The 22,693-nt window shown below is 45.9% G+C and overlaps 1 protein-coding gene across 7 annotated transcripts in view; it reads left to right on the forward strand.

Moving 5' to 3' along the window:
• Nucleotides 1–906: 906 nt before the first annotated feature.
• The window catches only part of KCNJ5 (potassium inwardly rectifying channel subfamily J member 5), a 184,774-nt gene continuing 162,987 nt past the window's right edge, over nucleotides 907–22,693 (forward strand). For 2 of the 7 annotated variants that reach the window (XR_012155934.1, XM_073321016.1), the window contains exons 1-2: nucleotides 5,270–5,692; nucleotides 15,314–16,260. Coding sequence is in view for 5 of the 7 variants with exons in the window: in XM_073321016.1 (XP_073177117.1) it covers nucleotides 15,321–16,260 (940 nt within the window). In the remaining 2 variants the exon portion in view is untranslated. Of the gene's footprint in view, nucleotides 1,198–5,269; nucleotides 5,693–15,313; nucleotides 16,261–18,330; nucleotides 18,493–22,693 lie in introns of those variants that run through there. The other 5 variants (XR_012155935.1, XM_073321017.1, XM_073321012.2 and 2 more) reach the window with 4 other exon arrangements.

Genomic DNA, 22,693 nt, shown 5'->3' on the forward strand with positions numbered 1-22,693 from the left:
GGACTCTCCGCAGAAGACCCCAGGCCCCCTGAATCTTCTGGGCGGCCCTGCGCCTAATAAAAATGAGAGATGAGATTGATCCAATATTTGGCACAACCCCATTGCTATCACTTATTTAATAGCATGTAGCCTCAGGCAGCCAAAATACCCAGCGAAAGGGTCAGATTCTGGTCTCTTGCTGGTGTAAATTGGGAGTGACTCCATTGAAATCAGTGGAAACCTCCCCCACCCCCCTGAGTTTACACCAATGTAAGCGGGTAGAAAATCAAGCCTAAAGAGTCCAAACTTTGTGACTGTGCTCCCACATCCAGTGGTTAAAGTAGAGAAATGGACTCTGAAAGGCCATTAATGTGGATTGAAACAGGACCCTTAGCTCTGACTGTACAAGGCAATGGGGTGGGTGGAACTGTGGGGCAATGTGACTTTCCCAAGCCAGGGATAAGAGCCGGAGCTGTGCTAGTCCATGCTCCCATTCATTTTAACTCCTATCTCCCCACCCCCAGCATCACCGTTTGCGGGCAAAGATGAGTTTCAACACCACATAGCACCAGCAGATGGCACTGCCTGTTAATCACTAGAGCTTCAGTCTCTGGATAGGGAAAAGGTGGGAACCTGCTCGAAAGATGGAAGGTTTTTATTTTAACTGTCTGAAAAGCAGTCACATGTCGCTCATGCAAAACAGTGTGAATTAGGCTGGTCGGTCGGAGTCCAGTTGTAGGTGGGAAGGGGCCCACGTCCCAGAAAGAGCTCTATCATTGGTCCGCTTGTCAGCATTTTCCGCAGAGAGCCCGAGGACTGAATGGGCCATACAGCCTGCAACCCACTCTCACCCTTAAAGGGGGTCCCTTCCATTCAGAGTTGGGTGTGTTGGTGGGGGATGTCATGGAGCAAGCATGTCTTCGTGCTGCACATGCCCTGTTGGCTCTGTGGACATGAAGGACCCGCGCTCCATAGCAGTCAGTCTGACAGCTTTCCCCAGCACAAAAAGTCATTTCACATTTTATTGAAAGGTTTTAGAAAGAAGCAGAGCTGATGCCTGGGTGAAGGTGACACCATCCTCACTGCTGTGCTGGAAACAGCATCCGGAACCATGTCCTGGTCCCAAAAGAGACAGAGCCAACAGTCCATCCCCACTAGGAGCTTGCTCTCTGAGAACATAAACAACTGCCACCGAACAAAAGGGGAGGCGCTGCAAAGGTAAGTGATTTTATTTTACATAAATCTCATAGGATTAGGAATGTGAGGTCAGCTGGATACATACATATCCTGTCTGTGAGATTTCTGGTGTGAGATCGTGCTCCATCTGTATCAAGACTTCAGGAGGCTCCCGCTCCTTTGATATGCTGTCTGTGACATTCCGCCTGCCTGCATAGGAGCTGCCTCTTTCTGCAGCATATCTAGCCACGGCGGGCTGGCCTCTATCATCAAAAGTCAAGGATCACACATGCATAATGCAAACTATTCAGTGTTAATACAAGGAATGTACAAAGTCTGTCTTTAATGAGCATTGATCCCTGCATCCTGCATATACAACACTTGCATTCTTACTGGTATGGGGGGGTGGGGGTGGGGGTGGGGGTTGCTCTACTCAGGGCCTGTTGGTGGGAAAACTCTATCTTCTGCACCCATGGCTTTCTTACTTGCTGCCATGGGGACGGGGGGAGGTGATGATCATGTAGGGCAATGCTCAGCTACTGGAACTTGAACCAGTCTGATGGAGGGATTTTGAAGGTAAAGGTTGATACCCAAACCAAGGTTTGGGGCCTAAATTCAGGTTGAATTCAGCCATGTATTGAATGCTAAGTCAGTGCAGAGAGTGGAGCACTGGGCGGATGGGCTCTCCATGGCCTATGTTGTTGTGTGGATGGATTACTGCGTTCTACACTAATTATAATAAAAGTGGGCAGCATCTACAGAGCATTTCGGCTACAAGCCATGGCAATTTGCACACTTGCCACCTCCAGGCAGCAGTCTGAATCAGACAGGAGGGGGCAGTGTCCTCTTGCTAGCTGGAGATGAGAAAAAGACATTTCACAGCTGCAGCACTTTATATATCCAGAAGCTGTGGACCATGTAAAGGAGGCTGATGTTTATACATGTGAATGCCCAAAAATATCTGCTCCAGCCTAACTCATCCAATTCCCATTTGCTTTAAACCAAAGCCTCTCCTAAACAGAACTGTTAGGTCTCCCCAGGAATCATTTTCCAGTTGCTTCTCAAATACCTGGACCTACTTCTTTTTATCCAGTTTTTGATGTCCCCCAAACCTGTCAAATTAATAGGGCTGTAGGTATCATTAATCGGCATTTTCTCCAATAGGCTGGTTGACTCTAAATGCGGTAATCAGATAATTTAGGCCCCAAACCAAGGTTTCTGTAACCTACTAACCTAATACTTCATGTATCCCATTTCTGATGGCATCATCAGGAAAGACATGGACCTAGATGGTAAAATGAGGTCTTGATGTGAAGAACATGCCCAGCAGATGTTACATCTCAGAAGGGACAGCCAATCTCTTGTTTTCTAACAGGTGGAAGTTCTAACTTCTAACCTAATAATAACCAGAAGTTTTTCATTAACAGTGCTTTTAAAACCTCTCTGGAAACAGCTTTGCTATTGGTGGTGCATGGATTTAAAGAGTCCTCTGCAGTGTTTGCATCCCAGACAACATAGCGCTGGCCTAGTGCATGAAAACCAAGAGGTGCAACTGACTAGTCTCATTGTCTAAGCTGCCTGAAATGCAAAAAGTAACATTCTTTCATTTTTATTGGTCCTAAAACATTGGTAACGAGGCTGGTAAGGAAGTGAGTTTAAGTACATGATTTTGAAACCCAAGTGATCCTCTGGTCCATGTTTACTGAGCTTTATTTAAAGCTGCAAGTATTTCCTATTAATTAGCGTGGCCAACACTTTTTGAAGTTTAAAAACTGATACTAGTCCAGGCTGTCTGTGGGGTGAATAAGAAGGGGGTTATAGACTGCACACTAGAGCGGGATTTTCCATTTTGCAAGAAATTCCAAAACTTCCTCCCAAAAATGGGTCTGAAACAGATCACAAACGAATACTGAAATTTCCCACAAACTGAAATTCAGGGGCGAGGGGGTGTGTGAAATCATTTTGGATCAATCAAAGTGTTCCATTTTGGTAAAATGTTAAACAATTGAAACAAAAGGTTGTTTCAAAATAGAAAATGGGAACATTCCATTCTGGGTTTTTTTCCTGAATGAAATGTTGTCAAAATCAACACACTTCTGAAAAATGTTCTGCTTTCAGTAAATTGGCATTTTCCAAAGGAAAAATGTTTGTTGGAGAATTTCCGACCAGGGCCAAAATCAGGGTTGATTTATAAATAAAGACACCCCCGCTTCCACTGTTTGTTTCTCTTAGACCACTTACCAGCTGCTACCAATGTGTAAGGGAGTTTCAACTGGTATAACTTACATACAAGATATAAGAAGGTGTAAATGACAGTAGGGTGGAGCACCATCTTATGCATTCCCTGGGCCTTTAGCACGTGCCTCATGCCAGCGTAGACTCCTACACAACTCCCTTAGACTCACACCCACTTGCTAATGTGTAGCTTACCAAGTTGTCTGAACTTGGCCTACTGAGGCTGAGTGTCAGGGAAAGTCTATCTATTCCATCCTGAGATCCCTGTAGACTGACTTGTACTCACATGTGAATTTGGCCCTTAGTCCCTGCAGGTCTCACCTGCTAGAAAACAAGAGATCAGGATTTCCTTCCAGTGGTAATATCTCCTGGGCATGTTCTTCACATCAAGACCGTCTAGGTCCACGTCTTTCCTTATGATGCCGTGGAACCTGGGATTAATGCACGTGACATTTACACTTTGGATGAGGGAGAGCTTTTTCCTGGTGCTCGCTGACGTCTGACAGCAACAAAGAGGAGTTAAACAGCACCAGGGAAATGCATCCACATGGACTGGGAGACTGAGAGCCAGTTGCTCGGCAGCTAAGCTCTGGCAAGCAGAGCAGTAGCACATGCCCACACAAAATTCTCACTGCTGGCAAAACCAACAAACCATGGCCAAAGTTTGGGAGGTTTGCCAACAGAGCAAAATGCTTTTCCATCCTGCCTCAACAATTTTTCAGGGAAAAAATGGGACCCTGGGGGTGGGGCAGAAGTGGGCGGCACAACTTTTATTCGTTGCTACAAACATGGTGACAGGATCTGACTTTCCACTGGAGAAAATTCCTGGTTTTGCTCAGGGGAGTTTGCAAGTTCGGTGTGAAAGCAGCAGGAGGGATGCTGCAGGGCATGGCAGAGGTGTGTCTGCAGGGCTACGTGGGGATAGAATGACTGGAATAACAGTGAGTGCAGAAGCTCAGGTGAGACATGCATTGAGACAGAAGCATGTGAGCCCAGACCTAAAAAATGAAGTGGGGCTCTGGGGCCAGGATTGAGGAGCACAATGGAGAAGCTTGTGCTGGCGTGACTTGTTCTGTGGCTACCCTTCAGTCTCCAGGCCTAGCAGTCGGACACCTGCAATTGGCCTGACATTTGCTTGCCAAAAGATAAAATCTCCTATTAAACCTAGTGGGACTGCTCCTGTTATTCTCAAATGAAGGCTATGCAAATCAAAGCCAAGAAAGCAAGCAGACCAGGGGGAGCATGGGGAATGTGCCTCTTGATCCAGCTGGACCAGAGGGAACCCCCACTGCAGGGCGAGTCCTCGTGCAACAATCTGATAGTTGACATGCAAAAGACAAGCTCCAGAGAAATCACTCTCTCCCTCTGCCTCCTCCCCCTTTCCACTCCTTGATCCATCCCAGAAGAGAAACCCGCTATGCTTTTCACAGCGCTGATGAACACACATGAGTTCTCTGATAGCCGTGCAGGGCTCCAGCTACTGCATTTCCCCTGCCCTTCACTTTTAAGAGCTGCCTTTGTTTGCATGATTTTGAAAAAAATACCAATACAACAGAGGCTGGCACAGGGAGCAGGGAAGCTCAGAACCTTGCAGATGGAGAGGGGTGATGCATGTGCATTGGGTTGCAGACACTCACAGAATTAGCAGGGAGAGCAAAGACCACGCAGTTGATAGAGGAGCACAATATCCTTTGCATTTTGCCAAGGAAATGAAGGAGCCTCCTATTTCCCCCAATCCCTCCCCAGACTGGCCTATTCTGTCCAAAGACGTGGCCCAAACCCCTCCCTCCCCCGGCTGCTTTCACTCTCAACCACCTTTCCCTTTCCTGTTCATTCAGAACAGATGATGCTCCTGATCACATGTGCACAGCTCTTCTCCCTCCTCCCTTTCACGGCCCTTTAAGTAGCTTTATTACACAGAGAATTCATTTGTACTACACACAGCCAGAGAGAGGGAGCAGGCAAAGGGAGGGAGATTTAACCGGCAAAAGTAGAACCGTGGTGCTGGAGGGCAGGGGGTCTGGGGAACCATGGCATCTCTGTCAGAGCCAGCAAAGGCCTGGGATGGCTAGGGGCAGAGGACGTGTGCACTTAAATCCACAGCACAATATAAATGTTCTGTAATACCAGGCAGGAGGCGGTAGGGAGGAGAGAGCCTGGGATAAGAAGACCCCAATGCTCTGGTGATGGCATGGACCGGAAGCCCTTTCAGCAACTGTTTTTACCTTCTTCCCAGCTCTGTCTCCTCCGGGTCCCCCAAAAACATGAGGGAGCAAGACTGATGCAGAACCATTGTTAGCAAGTAAGTTACCCTATTGTTTGTTTGCTTCCTATCTCTCTCTCTCTCTCTTTCTCTCTCTCCTCTGGCTGCTGCCCAGAAGGCAGGAGGACTTCAGTGGACCGGTTCCTAGGGCAGCCAAGCACAAGGATGCACTACCCAGCCACGTGAGGGAAACAATGGGTAAATAGGTGCTGTCTAACTGCCAGGGAACTACTGGAGAAGACAGGAGCCAGATTCTGATTTTGGACATGCCATTGTCAGCTCTGACACGGGTGTTGTGAGGGTAAATTGTGAGGCACCCCCATACTACAGCAATGGGCATTGTATAAGGACCAGAGAGAGAGGAGCTACTCAGCCCTGGAGCCAATGGAGCGACTCTGGGTTTGCACCTGGGGTTAAAGGTTAAACTGTAAGTTTAGGGCATTTACTGTTTCATTTGGGGTTCAGAGAGCAACTGGAGTTTAGCCTCTTCTTCGTTGTTATTGTTAAAGCAAACCTTTGAAGTGCAAGGGGCTGCTTAGTGCCTGGGGAATCCCAGTTGGTTCTGTGGGCGTATGTGGCCATGCCACATATCAGGGTGGCCCGTTTGTGGGCTGTCTGAGGTGATTGCCCAGGGCACTCTGACCCCCCTGGCTTGGCTGTTTTCCACCATGCTGGACTGACCTAACGCCCTGACTTTCATTTAATCTATTTTTCACTCCTTGGTGAACTGAGTGTCATGAACCGTGTGGGAATCACGTCTTAGGGCTAATCATAGGACTGACTGATCAGCATTCGGAGCCAGCTTGATTTGTTAGGGATTGGCCCTGGGTGGGACGTCAGGGGCCAGGGTCTGAGCTGGCCTTTACTGGATTGGTTAATTAGCATTATTATTCAATATTTGTATTACTAGAGCTCCTAGGGGCCCTGGTCATAAACCAGGACCCCATTGTGCTAGGTGCTGTACATACAAACAAAAAGGTGGTCCTTCCCCTAAAGAGCTGACAATCTGGCTTCCCAGCTCTGAAGTCCTGCTAGCAAACAGAGCCTGTGCCCTAGATAAGGAAATAATTTTGTGCTAGGAATGTAGTGGACCAAGCTTGAGGGTGGGGAGAAGTGAAACTGGACCTTCCCACGAGCTGTCCGCCATGAGTTGGCAAGTCCAGACAGCTAGGGAGGATCTAAGTAAGTTTCGTGTCAGTTAGATAAGCATGTCTAGAAGCAGGCTGTCTAACTTCTGGGGCTCAATTCTCCTCCCCCTTGCCCTGAATTCCACCAGTCATCCCACTCTCAGAAGTCTTCCAGCCCAGTAGCGCAGCCCCAGGAGCTTTGAAGAGTCCAGAGAAGCAGTCAGGATTCTAAGTGCTGATCCAAGCCAAATCTCTGAACATTTTAACATTAGAGACAGCCCCTTCTTGTTGGTCTAAAGAGTCGTCTGGACGTTTGCAGTGAAACCTGGGTTCCAATCTGCACCTTGACACTTAACCAGCTGTGTAACCTTGGGTAGGTCACGTCACCTGTCTGTGCCTCAGTTTCCCCCTCTGTGAAATGGGGATAACAGTACCGTCCTATCTCATGGGGGCAGGGAGGATGGGGGGTTTGCTTAGCCAGTTCATCTTTGAAATCCTCGGAAGGAAGGTGCTGTAGAAGTGCTAAGCAGTGGTCGTATTATCGTCCATTTTCCAAGCAGGTGCAGGATTATATAGTGACTCTCGATTGCTATTGGGGATGGGAGAATTGAATAATATATGTGCTCAACCGCAGGAGTATTTTTGCCATTTGGCCTAGGTTTCCCCATAGTCTGGGTAGGGGAACTCCTTAACCCAGTTCTCTCTAGGGGCATCCAGAGAACATGAACTGCCAGTAACAGGATGATGATCAATAACTCGTGATCAGCTGGGAGATGGGGCAATGGCACTGCCAAAGCAGCCCCCCAAAAATATCAGAAGGGCAACAGGCATCTCCAGAAATAGACAGCGGGACAGGTGTATGGGAAGCAGCGCTGCTTCATAGAGAGCCCAGCCCTGGGGAGAGCCACTTCCTTGGAAAAGGGCTGGATCAAATAGGCTTATTTTCAGGTTTGGTTCGTTGGGGAACCAACTATCAACTGAATATTAGAGACTCAGTTAGGGATCTCTGAACATCAGCTTATGCATGCATCTCTCATCGTACTGTGTTTTATCCACACTTCCACTTACAGCTGCCCAGTTATTTTATATTAATTACATTTCCCCATCCACCCCTTGCAATATTTACACTCCCACTGAGCCAGTCATTATACCAGGCAATATATGCTCCCTGGTCTCTATATTATGGTAACTACATGCTCTCCAGTCATTATTTTATATAAAATAACACTTGTTCTGTTAATTCCCAGGCTGCTTGTGGGGTCATTAGAACAGCTCATAAAGCATTTCCCAGTCTCTATCTTTTGTGAAAAATACAATTGTTTTGTTTTTCATTAAAATGTTAGCTCCTCCACTGTATTTTTATTAGACTAACCTCAGTATATTTGTAGTACACCCACAAATTCGTATTTTACATATGATTTTTCATGCTTTAATTCCTGTTGGAAAAATGCATTCACAGCCCCCTCCTGCTCTCCGCAAAACTGGCATAAATAGAAATAAAATAACAGATTTTATTTTTTTAGCTTATTCCACTTTTCAAAAAGCTAGCAGTAAAAACAGAATTTTTAACCCCTAGCAATCAAAATAAGATGCAAATTCGTTCTGTCTCATAGAAGGACAAAGGTCAGATTCTCTGCTGGTGTGAATGGGTTTGACTTCATTAAAGCTGATGGAGCTGCAACTGTTTACACCAGCTGTGGATTTGGCTCCTGGTCTAATTAGGCAGAGGCCATTATTGGTTTAAAATTTTCTGAAGCAGGTCTGGTGAAAAAGCCCTATCTAATCTAGTGGGTATGAGATGCTGTAGAAAACTCTATAGAAATTACTCTTAAAAATCTATAGGATTTCATAGAGAATGATTACAAGTTTCATTGAGCAACTGAAGTTGTCTATAGTAGGAATATAACTCCATTAAATTCTATATAGGATAGTTCAGAAAACTCTCTGCCACTGAATCACCGTTTGGTCTTGGGCCAGACATTCTGTGCCTCCGTTTTAGCCATCTGGGACGTTGTGTTCAGTACTGACTTAAGAGTAAGTGTCACCTATTCAACAATCAACACCACTTTCCATGGCAACTTCCACGACCATGTGCACTTGGAATTCCCTTGCTCTCCCATACCAGTCAGTCCTGACCCTGCTTGCAAGTGAGAGCTAAGGGGCTCTTTGCAGAAGATGGTGTGAATACAGATCATTAGCTAGAGCAGTATTTGGACAACACTGAAATCCACTGGGCATTCTGTATGAAGATAATATATGGTCAGCTGAAGATATCTGATCAATTGTTCTTCATGTTCACTGAAGGTAGGACAAGGAGTAATGGGCTCAATCTGCAGCAAAGGGGACTTGGGTTAGATATTAGGGGAAATGTTCTAACTCTCAGGGTAGTTAAGCTCTGGAACAGGCTTCAAAGGGAGGTTGTGGAATCCCCATCATTGGAGGTTTTTAAGAACAGGTTGGACAAACACCTGCCAGGGCTGGTCTAGGTTTATGTGGTCCCGACTTAGCGCAGGAGGGAGGTCCCTTCTCCATGGGGTACAGGAGATGTTACCTTGATTTTTCAAAACAATTTTCAGCCATACAAGAAACCATGGGTCTTTTATTCAGTGGAAGGAAAGGAGAGAGGGCCAGTGTTCAAGGCACTACCCTCGCATTTGGGAGTCCTGGGTTCAAGTCCTTGCTCTGACACAGGCCTCCTGTGTGACCTTGGGCAAGTCATTTAGCCTCTCTGTGCCTCAGTTCCCCCTCTGTCAAATGAGATTTATAGCATTTCCTAGGCTCACAGGGGTATTGGGGGGATAAATGCATTGAAATGGCGAGGTGGTCACTATGGCAACCAGGGACCATATTGGAACCTGACTGAGGACAAAAGAGCTCTGGAATATTTGAATGCTGATCATCCAGCGTTGGGCGGAGGACTAGACAGACAGGAAGCATACCGACAAAGAAGTGTAACTATCCATAAACCTTGTCTCTCCCCATATTCTGCCAACTTTCTGCCCAGAGAAATTTTCTTACCACCCATTTTCTGAAAGACTGAACAGCTGGTGTTACAATATTTCTAAGCATAACAAACTCTGAGCAGACAAGCAGTCATCAACCTGGCTCTGTAACAAGCAGCAAAGCCATCTCACTTCCTTTGGTAGCTGTCTAACTAATCATCAATCAGCCCCCTTTTTGTTTCTGTGGGCAGGTATCTCCTGCAGCCTCAGAGGAATTTCATTGTAAGTCGGCACTCAGTTTTGTCAATGTGTGAGAAAAGTGATCCTGCCAAGCTAATGAAAACTCAGAGGAAATTAAAGGAATCTTGATACTTTGGTGCTGAGTGAGTTTACACTTTGAAAAGGAATTATTTGGGCGGGAGGGGAGAGAGAGACAAGGTAATTCAGCTTCTATGATTTGAACCGCACGTTTATCACTAAAGTGCTGTCAGTTTCCCTCCTGTACACTTTTTCTTTAACGTTTTGCCTTGTCTATTAATAACAGCAGAGTAGCTCTTACACAGTACTTTTCATCCATAGATCTCAAAGCACTTGACAAAGGAAGCAGGTCTCATTAGCTCCATTTTAGAGATGGGGAAATGGAAGCATAGGGAAAAGGATTGATTTGCCCAAGATCGGTCGGGTCGGTCTGTTTCTCCCATGTACTTTCACTTAGGTGCCATGGACAGATTAACCCTTATGAAGTACAGGCAATAAATGAAATAGGTGAATGGAAAGCTACCTTCTTTCAGGGAAATAAAGATTCATTTGGCAATAAGCATCTCTCTAGCATGCATCCACTACCCACCCAATAGATTTGCAAGGGCCAGCCCTCCCTAATGGTGTCCCTCCATTCCACTCTGACTTCTGCTCAGTTTGCCTTCTTTGAACTTTCTGTTTCAATCCATTTGCCTGCAAATCTGTCTGTTATCTGCCCCTGGTGATAAGGATCTACCTCTATGGGCATCCTTCAGTCAGGGACTTTAATTCGATTGCTGTGCTGTAACAAGTAGGGACTCTGCTTCTCAGTGGAGTCTGTGGATTGAGGGTTGGGGCTGCATTTGATGTGGCATGGGCAGAGGGGATGCAAAAGAACCACTCTTTCAGTAATAATCATTCTATCAGACTGTTTATCCAGCAGTCTATTAGTGTACCTGACTGACTGCTTGTCCCTCTGCCCTGGCCTCTCTCTCAGACCCCATTCCTGCATTGCTATTGGGCAGCCTGGCTTCTACAGCTTTGAAGTGATAGAATTTAGAGAGAGGCATAGTGCAAACAGGTGCAGCATCCACACAGCTCTGCTGGTGCACCACAATCCTGACCTGCAGCACCCCTTGATATTCCAGTCCTGGGCCCCACACTGCTCCGCTAATGCACGTAAATCCAAACTTGCAGAACCAGTCCTCAGCTCCCGTGCAATTACCAGTGCATCTCAGCCCTGATCTGCATCGCAGCTCTCCTGGCCCACTATTCCAAGCCCCTCTGGAACAGAGATTGGCAGTTCTGCTCTCTTAGGGGTGGTAGTTTTATAAATATAAATGTCTTATTGTTAATAGACAGGCGGTTCATATGGCTGTGGAAAGTTTTGAACCATGTGTTTCTGTTAAGGAAAAAACTATTTGACCAACCATTGTAATAAGGTGAGAAAAGGGATTTGTTTAGATTTTCCATCTGTTTTCATGATTCTCTGGATTCTCACACAATACATTGCCAGATTATTATTATTATATTATACAAATAATTCCCACAGTGCCTAGAGGCATCAGCCATGATTAAGATCCCACCGTGCTAGGCGCTGTACAAACACCTGGTAAGAAACAGTCCCAAAGGGTTATGATTCCAACTGCCAAGAGAGAAGAAAGGGTGGAAGAAAGGAAGAGATATAATCCTCACTTTATAAAAAGGGAACTGAGGCACAAAGAGATTAAGTGATTTAATCAAGGTCATGTAGGAAGTCTCTGGCAGAGGTAAACATTGAACCTAGCTCTCCTGAGTCCTGTGTCTTTATGCCTTAACCACAGGGCCATCCTTCCCCTCAAAGAAAAAGTCAAAACCTGTCCCTATTGAAGTTAATGGTTAAATCCCTATTGCCATCAGTGAAATCTGGATTTGACATAAATTCTTCACAAGAAAAAAAAAGTAACCCTGCTAAGAAAACAGAAGTCTGCTCTGACATTTTGGGGGTGTTTGTTTGGGGAGGTGCAAGAGGTACGTCAACCCTGTATGGAAGCAGCCATGGGAAAATGATGCCTTCTGAAGTTCAGCTAAAATCCATCTCTTTCTATTTCAGCATTTCTAAGTTCCTTTCGCTTAGTGCTCCCTCCTCTCCTCAAGTTTGGCATCTGGGCAAAAGCTGAGCGATACCGAGAAGCCTGATAAAAGGCCTCTTTGCAGAACTGATAATGCACCAACTCTCATCTCCTTTTGCAGCAGCTCCAGCAGCCTGTCTAAAAGGAGCATGAGGCTTTGTACAAAAGTAACATTTTTATTATCCTGGCCTTGTTTAACCAAGGACGGTAAATGTGGTACCTGTGACTGACCATCACAGGCAGTTCCAGTCTCTGAGTCCACTGCTAGAGAGAGAGCAGTGCTTCACAAACTGAAGGCTAATTCTCCCTTGCATGCTTGTACACAGTTACCATTAACCAGGGGGGATGTGTGTGCATGGTGAGGGTGGTTATGGATGTGGAATAAAGGAGGAATTCAAACTTATCTCTGCACTGTTCTCCCTTTTTGCTGTACGTTATGTTGACAAATGGGTGATTTCAAACCTCTAAGGTCAGGGGAGGTTCCCTACAAGACTTACAATTATATTTGCCTAGTTTTATAACTAGAAGTAGTGTTAATCCCCCATTTTACAGATGGGGAACTGAGGCTCTGAGAGGGGAAGCAATTCGCTCAAGGTTACAAGTCGGTCATTGACAGAGCCAGGAATAGAACCCAGGTTGGTCTCTTGACTCCTAACCCTGTGCTCTAACTGCTAGATCATGCTTCCTCCTTTACGAAGAAGAATTAATCTCCTACATGAAGAGGACTGTGATCAATTACTTGTATCACTCAGCTAGAAGAGACTTAAACTGCAACGGGGAAATGATTAAATATTAGGACAAATTCTAATTACAGTGAAATGGGCAGTACAGTTCACCTGCAACAGGCAATACTTCTGCTTTGAGGGATCTCTTTTAAGGATCCCCAAGATTTGCCAAACAGTTTCACTTGACCTGTAGTTAAAGACCAGCTGTCCTAGCAACCAATTTTTGCCAGTCCCCTGTATGTTTTTGCTTATGGCAGGTTTCAGTGTCCTTTCATTAACAGCTAATCTCTCCAGGCTGTTTTTCATGAGTCAGGGTTGCAGGACACTTCTTTTTTTTTTCTTTCCACACTCCTGGAGCAACCAGAACCTGTGAATTTCAGTAATTAGGTTTTTAGATTAATAAAAAAAGGGCAAGCAAAGAAAGAATAAAGGGAAAATTTCTATCCAGTGTGTTTCTTCTGCACTTATCTCCACTGCACTGAACCTCTGTTTCTGTGCAGATTCTCCACTGACTTGCACCTGGCACTGGCATTTACAAAGGGAGGGTAAATGGGCCCTGCCATTCTGACACCCACACTGGGCACAGATGTCAGCGGACACGCATTATGCGAGGTGGCAGAGAATCAGGCCTGACATTCCAAGAGAGTTAAAGGGGGCAGTACACAGAAAACATTAGGCTAATAGCTACACAGCTCACTCTGCCACCTGCCACCAGCCATCACTACCCAGTCCCCCTCCCTCCAGAACAGAAAGCCAAAAAAATATTTCTCCCTCGTCCCTATCAGCTGCCAACTCCCTACTTCTCCCATCTTGCTCACACCACACTGCCCCCACCAAAGGTCATAGCAACCTCCCCTGCACTCTGGGGCTGTCACCAGGCAGGCTCTGAATTGCTGGGTATTCTGATGCTTCAGTGCCGGGAGGGCAGGAGAGTTTGGTAAACGATGGCAGAGGAGAAGTTGGGTCCAGCTGCCCATAGCTGCAGTAACAGTATTTATCTTTTCCCCCTTTACAAAGGGGGACACCTGGTGGCAGTAACATCTCTCTTTCATGTGCCTCCTTCTCCTGTATAGGAAGAACTCTGCTGAGGGAGCCAACTTGCCAGCACTGGGACTAGAACCCAGATCTAGACTCTCACTCTCTTCCTCTAACTACAAAGGCAGGTTGCCATCTTGACTCAGATGACTGGTCAATCACCACCACCCATGCTATAGTGAAGCAGTAGACGTGGCTCCATCAACAAACTCTGGCTGCTTTTTTTGGAATACTGATTTTGGTTGATTTATGTAGCTTTGATACAAGGGATAAGAGAAATTCCCTGCTGGGAATTGCAGAACTGGCTGCCATACAGTGGAAGCAGAAATCCGCTGCCTCATTTATTTGTCTTTCTTCTTCCTTCCCACCCACCCTTAATACTTTTATATATTGAAAAACTGAAACCACTTTGCTCAGCCTTAAGCTTTGTCTTTCCCAGGACACTCTTAATTGTATCTCTGTACCTCTTCCCATTTGCAGATGCATAAGATTAAAGACAGAACTGTAGTAGATTTGGTTAGGTTTTAATAAGATTTGCTAAGGATACTGCAGAGAGCGCATATCATGGAGAATGTTGCTACTGTTTCTCTTTCATATACTGAAGGCAGCTCTCCACAGGAAACTCTTTCTCTTCCCTGAGTTTGAAGATGGAATTTTTGGTTTTCAATAGAAGAAATAGTTTCCATTAAAGAAAGCAATATCTACTTTATAATCTTAATGTTCGGTGAAGACGATGTTACATTGTAACCTGACAGGAGTGACTGGCGCTCATATCATCATCTGTTTATAATTAGTCAAGAAAAGATTTGGACAAAGACCATGGGCCTTTTAGAAGCGATCTAAGAAACTAGATTTTCAAAAGTGATGAGTGGTTTTGGGTTGCCTTCAAGGGCATCTGATTTGCCGTGGGTTGGTGTTTGACATTTTCTGTAAACCAGCCGCTTCAAAATCTCTTCAGTTGAGCCCCCAAAAATTGAGGCACCAGAAATCACTAGTCCCTTTTGAAAATGTCCAAATTGTCTTCACTGCTCATCCCTCTCTGCCTTGTATAAAAGGAACCTAAAGAGCTTTTATTTAAAAAAAAAAAAGTAATGACCCAAATCAGTAACAAGGTATGTGCAAACTTACTACCAAGGGAAAGGGGCCATTCAAAGCAAGTAGTTCACCACTCCTGCTTCACTCAGTTAGCATTCTCTACAAATGAGGTAATGATAAAGGTGTTAAATAATTACTTCTCATTATTTAACCTTAAAAAAGGCATCAAAAAATACTACCAGAAGAAGGGAATGGCCCTACCAAAAAGCTTCTCTAATGCAGGATGCACTTGTGCCCAGCATTCTATGACTAGAAGACAAAGCTTTTCAATATGGTGTCAATGTTGCATAGTGTGCTATCATTCCTTTATGTAATCTGAAAGCAGCACTGGTTTGGCAAAGCTATTTTCCCCATGTCTTAAATGTTGTTTCCTTTTACCCTGCCCTAGCCCAACCATGGCTGGAGATTCTAGGATCTTCATGAACCAGGACATGGAAATTGGAGTCACACCTATGGATCCCAAGAAGATTCCCAGACAGCCGCGGGACTATGTCCCTATCGCCACTGACCGAACCCGTCTCCTGGCAGCAGAAATGAAGAAGCCGCGCCAGCGTTACATGGAGAAGAGTGGCAAGTGCAATGTGCACCATGGAAATGTCCATGAAACCTACCGGTACCTTAGCGACCTCTTCACTACTCTGGTGGACCTCAAGTGGCGCTTTAACCTTCTTGTCTTTACCATGGTTTATACTGTCACATGGTTATTTTTTGGGTTCATTTGGTGGCTTATTGCCTACATCCGTGGAGATCTGGACCATCTTGAAGATGAGAACTGGATCCCCTGTGTTGAAAATCTCAGTGGATTTGTCTCCGCATTTCTGTTTTCCATCGAGACCGAGACCACAATTGGGTACGGCTACAGGGTTATCACTGAAAAATGCCCCGAGGGCATCATACTGCTCCTGGTTCAGGCTATTCTAGGCTCCATTGTCAATGCTTTCATGGTAGGGTGCATGTTTGTCAAAATCAGCCAACCAAAGAAGAGGGCCGAGACCCTCATGTTTTCCAACAATGCAGTGATTTCTATCAGGGATGAGAAGCTCTGTCTAATGTTCCGGGTCGGGGACCTCCGGAATTCCCACATTGTTGAGGCTTCCATTAGAGCCAAGCTGATCAAGTCCAAACAGACCAAAGAAGGGGAGTTTATCCCCTTGAACCAAACGGACATCAATGTGGGCTTTGATACAGGGGATGACAGGCTATTCCTGGTGTCACCACTCATCATCTCACACGAAATCAACGAGAAGAGCCCCTTCTGGGAGATGTCCCGTGCCCAGCTTGCGAAGGAGGAGTTTGAAATCGTGGTCATTTTGGAAGGAATGGTCGAAGCAACAGGTAAGGCTCTGCCAAAAATAACCAGCACAGAGCAAAATGACAATGCAGCTGGCATTAAAATGTCAACATTTGCCAATGACGCCTAAGCTAAGAATATGGGTCTTTGTCCCCTGCTCCTCCAAGGGGCTGGTCCATATAAATAAAATAAGCCTTACACAGCTTCTAAATACAAGAGGGGGTTCTGTGTGACATCACACTAAGCATGGGAAGGGGACCCAGTTTGGGGAGAAGTAAGAATGCCCATGTACTTTGTCCACAACTCAAAGCAAACCTGGACTTTCAATGTTCTGAAGTGTTTGGCTAAAGGGCCATCTCTGTTTCCCACCCAGAGGCAGCTGAGGGAGAGCTTCTGGGGCCCTCTACCCAACACTCCTTTCTTAACTGTGTGGTTGGCACCATGGCCTGGTGGTTAGGGTGATGGACTGGGTTTTAAGAGACCTGGGTTTGATTCCTGGCATTCTTCTGCTGGAGGCCATTAGCCAGAAGCTGGGAATCGGTGATAGGGGATGGAATACTTGATGATTACCTCTTCTGTTCATTCTCTCTGGGGCACCTGGCATTGGTCAGTGTTGGAAGAAAGGACAGTGCGCTGGATGGACCTTTGGTCTAACCAGTATGGCTATTCTTATGTTTTAGCTCAAGTAGTTGTGGCTGAGGCATTTAGTTCTGTAAGTCCTGGGTTCAGCCCCAACTGTTGTCATAGTTCTGTCTTGTATTTAAAATAGGCTATGCTTGGGCTATTTTAGATATCTGTTGTTACTACTGTTACTACTGGATGATCCCTGTACCTCCAGTCACCACTCTGATGAAGGATGAGAAGGGTAGATATTTGTTACACTTTACATTTTCACCAGCTGGGCTAAACTAAATGTGTCAGAAACATAGCAGCTTTCTTGTTTGTGTCAAGCATAATCATTAGGTGAGTTGGAACAATAGGTGCAGACCTGGAGTTAAATGGGGATTATTATGTTCTAGTCTGCAATAGCCTCCCAAGAGAACTGGTGGGAGCTTTGTTGCCTAAGTCATTTTAAGCCAGACTGAGCAAAGCACAGGGGGATATGCTGTAGGAAACAATCAACTCTGCACTAGCCAGAAGTGACCTAATTAGAGAGGGGGTCCAACAGCCACTAAGTCCTGATTTTGAACACTCCCATGTTCAGCCTGTTTTGGATCTGGGGGTTTGGTTGGGGACCTCATCTTTCAACTTTATGGGTCTTTTTCCATCTCTTGTGTCTTTTAAATTATTTAAAACCAAGAATTCTGGTAGAATCTCTGGTTGCGATATGGGACAGAACTGGCCAAAAACTGGATTGAGGGTCAGTAGTCTAAAATGGCACTCATAATGAATATGAATTTGTATTTACTTTATTTGCATGTATGTAGTATATTTCATGACACATTATAGGTACATGATAAAAGATACTTGACCTCTTCACAAACCTCTTTACAATTATGCAGAAAATACGTCTCACTGAGGATCAGAGAGAGAGAGAGAATATGTACAGATCATTTCCTCCCTACTACAGTACAACCACCTCTAGGTGGAATGTAGCAGCCATTAAACAGCACAGAACAGCACTATGTAACAGATAGGATGGGAGAGATATGGCTGGCTGAGCTTTCTTTCCACGCCAAAGCCTCATTGCACATGGATGTGTGGTGCCAAATCTGCAGCTAAAAGCAGTGCTGACTTTCTCAAGGGGAGTTTGAAGAGGGTGCAGGAAGACAGAGAACAGACAAGTGTTATGCAGTGTCATCGGGTGTCACCCGGTTTCAATCAATTGAGTCCCAGTGTCCTCCCATGGATAGGTGTTCCTGGCCAGTTCTTCCTAAAACTGGAATGCAAAAGTATTTGTAGCACAACATGAAATTATTCTGTTTCTTTCAATCCCTGTCTCACTTTCCAGCAAGTACGAGAAGGCAGATGCATAGGGGAGTCCTTTTAGATCAGGGGAGCTGGAAGCAGTCTCAACTCCTGGAACACAGGAAGTGACTACTTATTGGCTACTGTAACATCTGTTCCTGATTATTCCCTTTGCAACACTAAATATGCATGCACCCATTTTCTAGGGCACATTGTTTGTGTAGTGCTCTGTGTAAGGTGGAAAGCGTGTCTCTCTCACCAGCAGAAGTGGGTCCAACAAAAGACGTCACCTCACCCACCTTGTCTCTCTAACATCCTGGCACCGACACAGCTACAATACTGCAGATAAGTTGTCTCTATGTCATTTTCTTCCTACCTCACCTTAACAGCTGGCATCACGCTAAGCATGGAAGGGGGACCCGGTTTGGGGAGAAGAACTCCCGCGAGCTTTGTCAAAGCAAACTTAGACTTTCAACATTCTGAAGTGTTTGGTTAAAGGCCCATCTTCGTCTCCCACCCAGAAGGAGCTGGAGAAGAGCATCGGGGGCCCTCTACCCAATGCTCCCTTCTGAACTGTGTGGTTGGCACCATGGCCTAGTAGTTCACGTGGTGAATTGGGTTTTAAGAGACCTGGGTTTGATTCTCGGCATTCTTCCACTAGAGGCCTCCAGGCCCAGGTCTCAATTTCTGGCTGTTCTGCTGGCTCTCGGTGTAACCTTTGGTCCATAAAGTAACCTCTCTGGGACCCAGTATCAGATGGGGGAAATGCCTGCCTACCCCACCCCAGGGGTGCTCTGAGTATTAAAGTGCTGGATGAGTACTTGTGAAGGGCAGGGCAGTTCTTTCAATGCTCCCTGGAATAGGGTAGGGGTACCTGCAACCGTGCTCTCCTCAGTGTAGCCTGTAAGGGGGGGCACTACCCAGCCAGCAGCACGGGGCATTAAGAATTAAGTCCCAGCTGGGGAATTCAGAGTTGGCTCAGTGAGGCTGGGAAGCAAAGATGCACCTGAGCCCCTTAGAGTGTGGTTGGGCTAATATCAGGAGAGAGGAAGGCACTGTTATCTAGAAGCCAGGACCAAGCATTCTGGAGGAAGAAGAGCCCCCGCTAGTATTGTGCATTCATAGGAAGATCAGCCATTTTAAGTTTAAGGGGTTAAGCCGCAGGAGAGGACTGAGGCTGGTGACTGGGATGAGTTGGGGGGAGGGGTTAGCCCTGTACAGCTGGACTCTGAAATGCCAAAGAGGGCTTTTTAACTTAAGCTGAGCCCCCCTGCAAAGTTTCTCCCCCTGCCCCAATGTTATTATCATGTCTTACTGGTGGTGGTTGAATGGGATGCAGTTATTCAGGACTCTTAAAACAACCTTCAAGGGGACTAGGGGTGGAAAACCTAACTTTTATGAAATTTGCCCCCTCCCCCGGTGGCATTCAAGAGCCACTTCTGCTTCCCCCAGAGATGCCTGTTACCATAATTGTGTCAGGAATACTCAAATGGACAAATAAGCAGGTTTTTAACCAATAAAACGCTGATTAAATATGACTGCATTGTGCCTTAGAATCATAGACTATCAGGGTTGGAAGGGACCGCAGGAGGTCATCTAGTCCAACCCCCCGCTCAAAGCAGGGCCAATCTCCAATTTTTGCCCCAGATCCCTAAATGGCCCCCTCAAGGATTGAACTCACAACCCTGGGTTTAGCAGGCCAATGCTCAAACCACTGAGCAAATCCCTCCTCCCCATGACACTGTCTTGACCCTGCCAAATCTCTGAGCACAGACAGTCCCAAAGATGGGAGAGCCCTGGCTGCCTATTTCAGAGTGTGCTTTAGCACAGATGCAAGCAACCCGTTGGTAAAAATTGGCAGAGCTACGTTCCAACCTTCCCACTCAATCCACTGCAAATGAGTTTGATTATTTTCCGTTTATGGTGATCATGCCGTTCACCACCAGGGGGCTCCATAATTCTCTAGAACAGGGGTTCTCAACCCATGGGTCGGGACCCAAAATTGGGTCACCAGAATGTTTCAAAGGGGCATGTGGCAGCTTCTGTCCCACGGGGCTGGCTGGGCTCGCCTCCCTGCTCCAGGACCTGCAACCTCTTGGGTCCCAGCACCACTCAAGTTTGGCCCAGCCGTCATAATGATGGGAGCGCTGGGTAGGCCAAATTTGAGTGAGTGGCTCTGCAACATCATCAACCAGGTCACAGCTCCACTCACACGAATTTGGTCCAATCAGGGTGGCAGGGACCTGAGCAGCAGTGCAGCCCCAGAGATTGCACTGCCTGGATTGGAGAGCCAAGCCCAGTCAGCCCCACAGCACAGGAGCTGCAGGAGCCACCATTGTGGGGTGAGTGGCAGGCAGGATGCAAGCCCCCGCTTTCCCCCCCACACACACACACAGGTGACAGGACCTGACCAAAATCACACCAGGGCTTCCAACTCCAGACTATTTGCTAGGTCACGACAGGCCATAAACATTTACAAATAGGTTCTGAACCCCCAAAAGGTTGAGAATCCCTGCCCTAGAAGGTTTTACTCCAAGAACTCACAGCAAGAGTTACCTACCGGGGCAGACTTTGCTGCAACAGGGCCTAGAGGAAGGTGATCCCTCAAACCGCTGGGTCCCAGACCATCCCCAGCTTTCAAAATTATCAGCCACACCTCAGAAGCAAACAGGATGCCAGGACAAAGACAAGCACCGGTGGTGCCCCCAGCTTCTTTCCTTGGTCTTCGGGTGGGTGGAGGCCCTCAGCAATCGCTGCAGCTTTCAAGCAGAGTTTGAGGGTAGTCCTGAACAGATTACATGGCAGCAGTGTAACCTATTTGCAATGCGTGCAAGGGCTAATGTAGCATTACTAGGGAGTATTCTTTAACCAGAGGTCTATTGTAGAGATGGGTCAATATGCAGATCTGGATGCGAACATTACCAAAGCTCATGAGAGTTGGAATGACAGATTCTGTTTAGGGACCATATCTAGTGTACTGGGCTGCTGTGTAGTGTGTTGGTTGTGTGTCTTGTTGGTATAAGAGTGCTGTAGAATAACACCATGTTATAGCTACTAGCAATCCATGCCCAATTTTCCATTCATTTACAGCAGTGTAAATCAGGAGTCACTCTATTGATGTCAATACAGTTACAGGAGTGTAAAACAAAAGGCAAATCAGGGCCTCGCCTAGACTGTGAGGCTCTTAATACACACTTGGGCATTATAAAAAATAACAGCATTTCAGGGAGTTATACAGGAGAGAGATTGATAATGGAATTTTATTTGGTAGCCCTGGGTTGGCTGATATCAAAGAGAGCCCTGCACTGAGGTTGGAGGTTAATACCTAGAAGTACCTTTGTGGCCCAAGGCCCATTTCACCATCACAGACTAGCACCATCAAGTCCTGCTTGAATAGATACTCTGTGGCTTTAGACTGTACTTCCTCTGACCAAAAGGCTCAGCCACTGCTAATGATGTGCAAAAGGAAGTCATCACCAGCAACAACCTCAAAATTAAAAGCATGGCAGAGGAATTGGATTGCTTTACAAATGGACTCCTCTCCCAGTGGAATTGCCCAGACCTGAGTGTAATGACATTAAGGAGCCTGGATCTATGGAAATTAATTACTCCAGTCTCAGGAGACAGTGTTGTATCTGCTGTTAAACCCAAAAGATGTAACTGGAAGAGCTCTTCCCATTGGCTCTAGGGCTGGGTGGACGTCAGACTGTACCAAGGTTTGACTAAAACATTCAGAATCCAGGTGGCTTTCTGTATGGCTCATGTGTAGAGTGGTGGGGAGACATCTCACCAGAACAGGGTGTCCTGCAATGCAGCATGTATCTCTAGTTTGGGGCCTTTACTAAAACTGCCCAGGAATGGTCATCCTTGTGATTTGTGTGAGATGAACTCCTGTTGTTAGGAACTGAATGAAGGTCCTCAATTTAGAATATTGCATAGACAAATGAACAATACTTGGTCCCTGTTAATGAAGCTGGATCCCTTTTTTTTTTTCTGGATATGTGAATTATTTCCTGACACGCTGCTGACGGCTAGGTCCAATATTTATACAGGTGGCCTGATATTTGGAGATGAGGCTAGAACTTGTCAGCGGTAGATAGGATGATGTTGGAGAGACCAGACCTAATGAAATGAACACTGCAGACAGGCATATTAATAATCATTTTACTTTTGGTTTACACAAAACTTATTCAGTACAAAATTGCTCCAGTTAGACTACATGGAAAGAGCTGCTAGTCCTCATTTCTACAGTCACATTTCAGAGAACTATAAAAATGGCACCATGGGGCTCGATGGTTATCTTTAGTCAATCACTGGAGAGCAATTCACTCCATTTCCAAGGAGCAAAAAATATTGGTTGGGATTTTTTAAAAAACTAAGGAATTTAGAGACACGGCTCCTACTGAAAGTCCATGGGAGCAGAGGACCAAATTTTAAAGGTATTTAGGTGCCTGAAGAAGCAGTTAAAGACCCAGTAGGATTTTCAAAAGCACATAGGCACCTAACTCCTATTGATTTCAGTGGGCAATAGGTGCCCAGTGGGATTTTCAAAAGTGCCTATCTGCATCT

This window comes from Lepidochelys kempii, chromosome 22 (assembly GCF_965140285.1).
Source record: "Lepidochelys kempii isolate rLepKem1 chromosome 22, rLepKem1.hap1, whole genome shotgun sequence".
Taxonomy (NCBI): Eukaryota; Metazoa; Chordata; order Testudines; family Cheloniidae; genus Lepidochelys; species Lepidochelys kempii.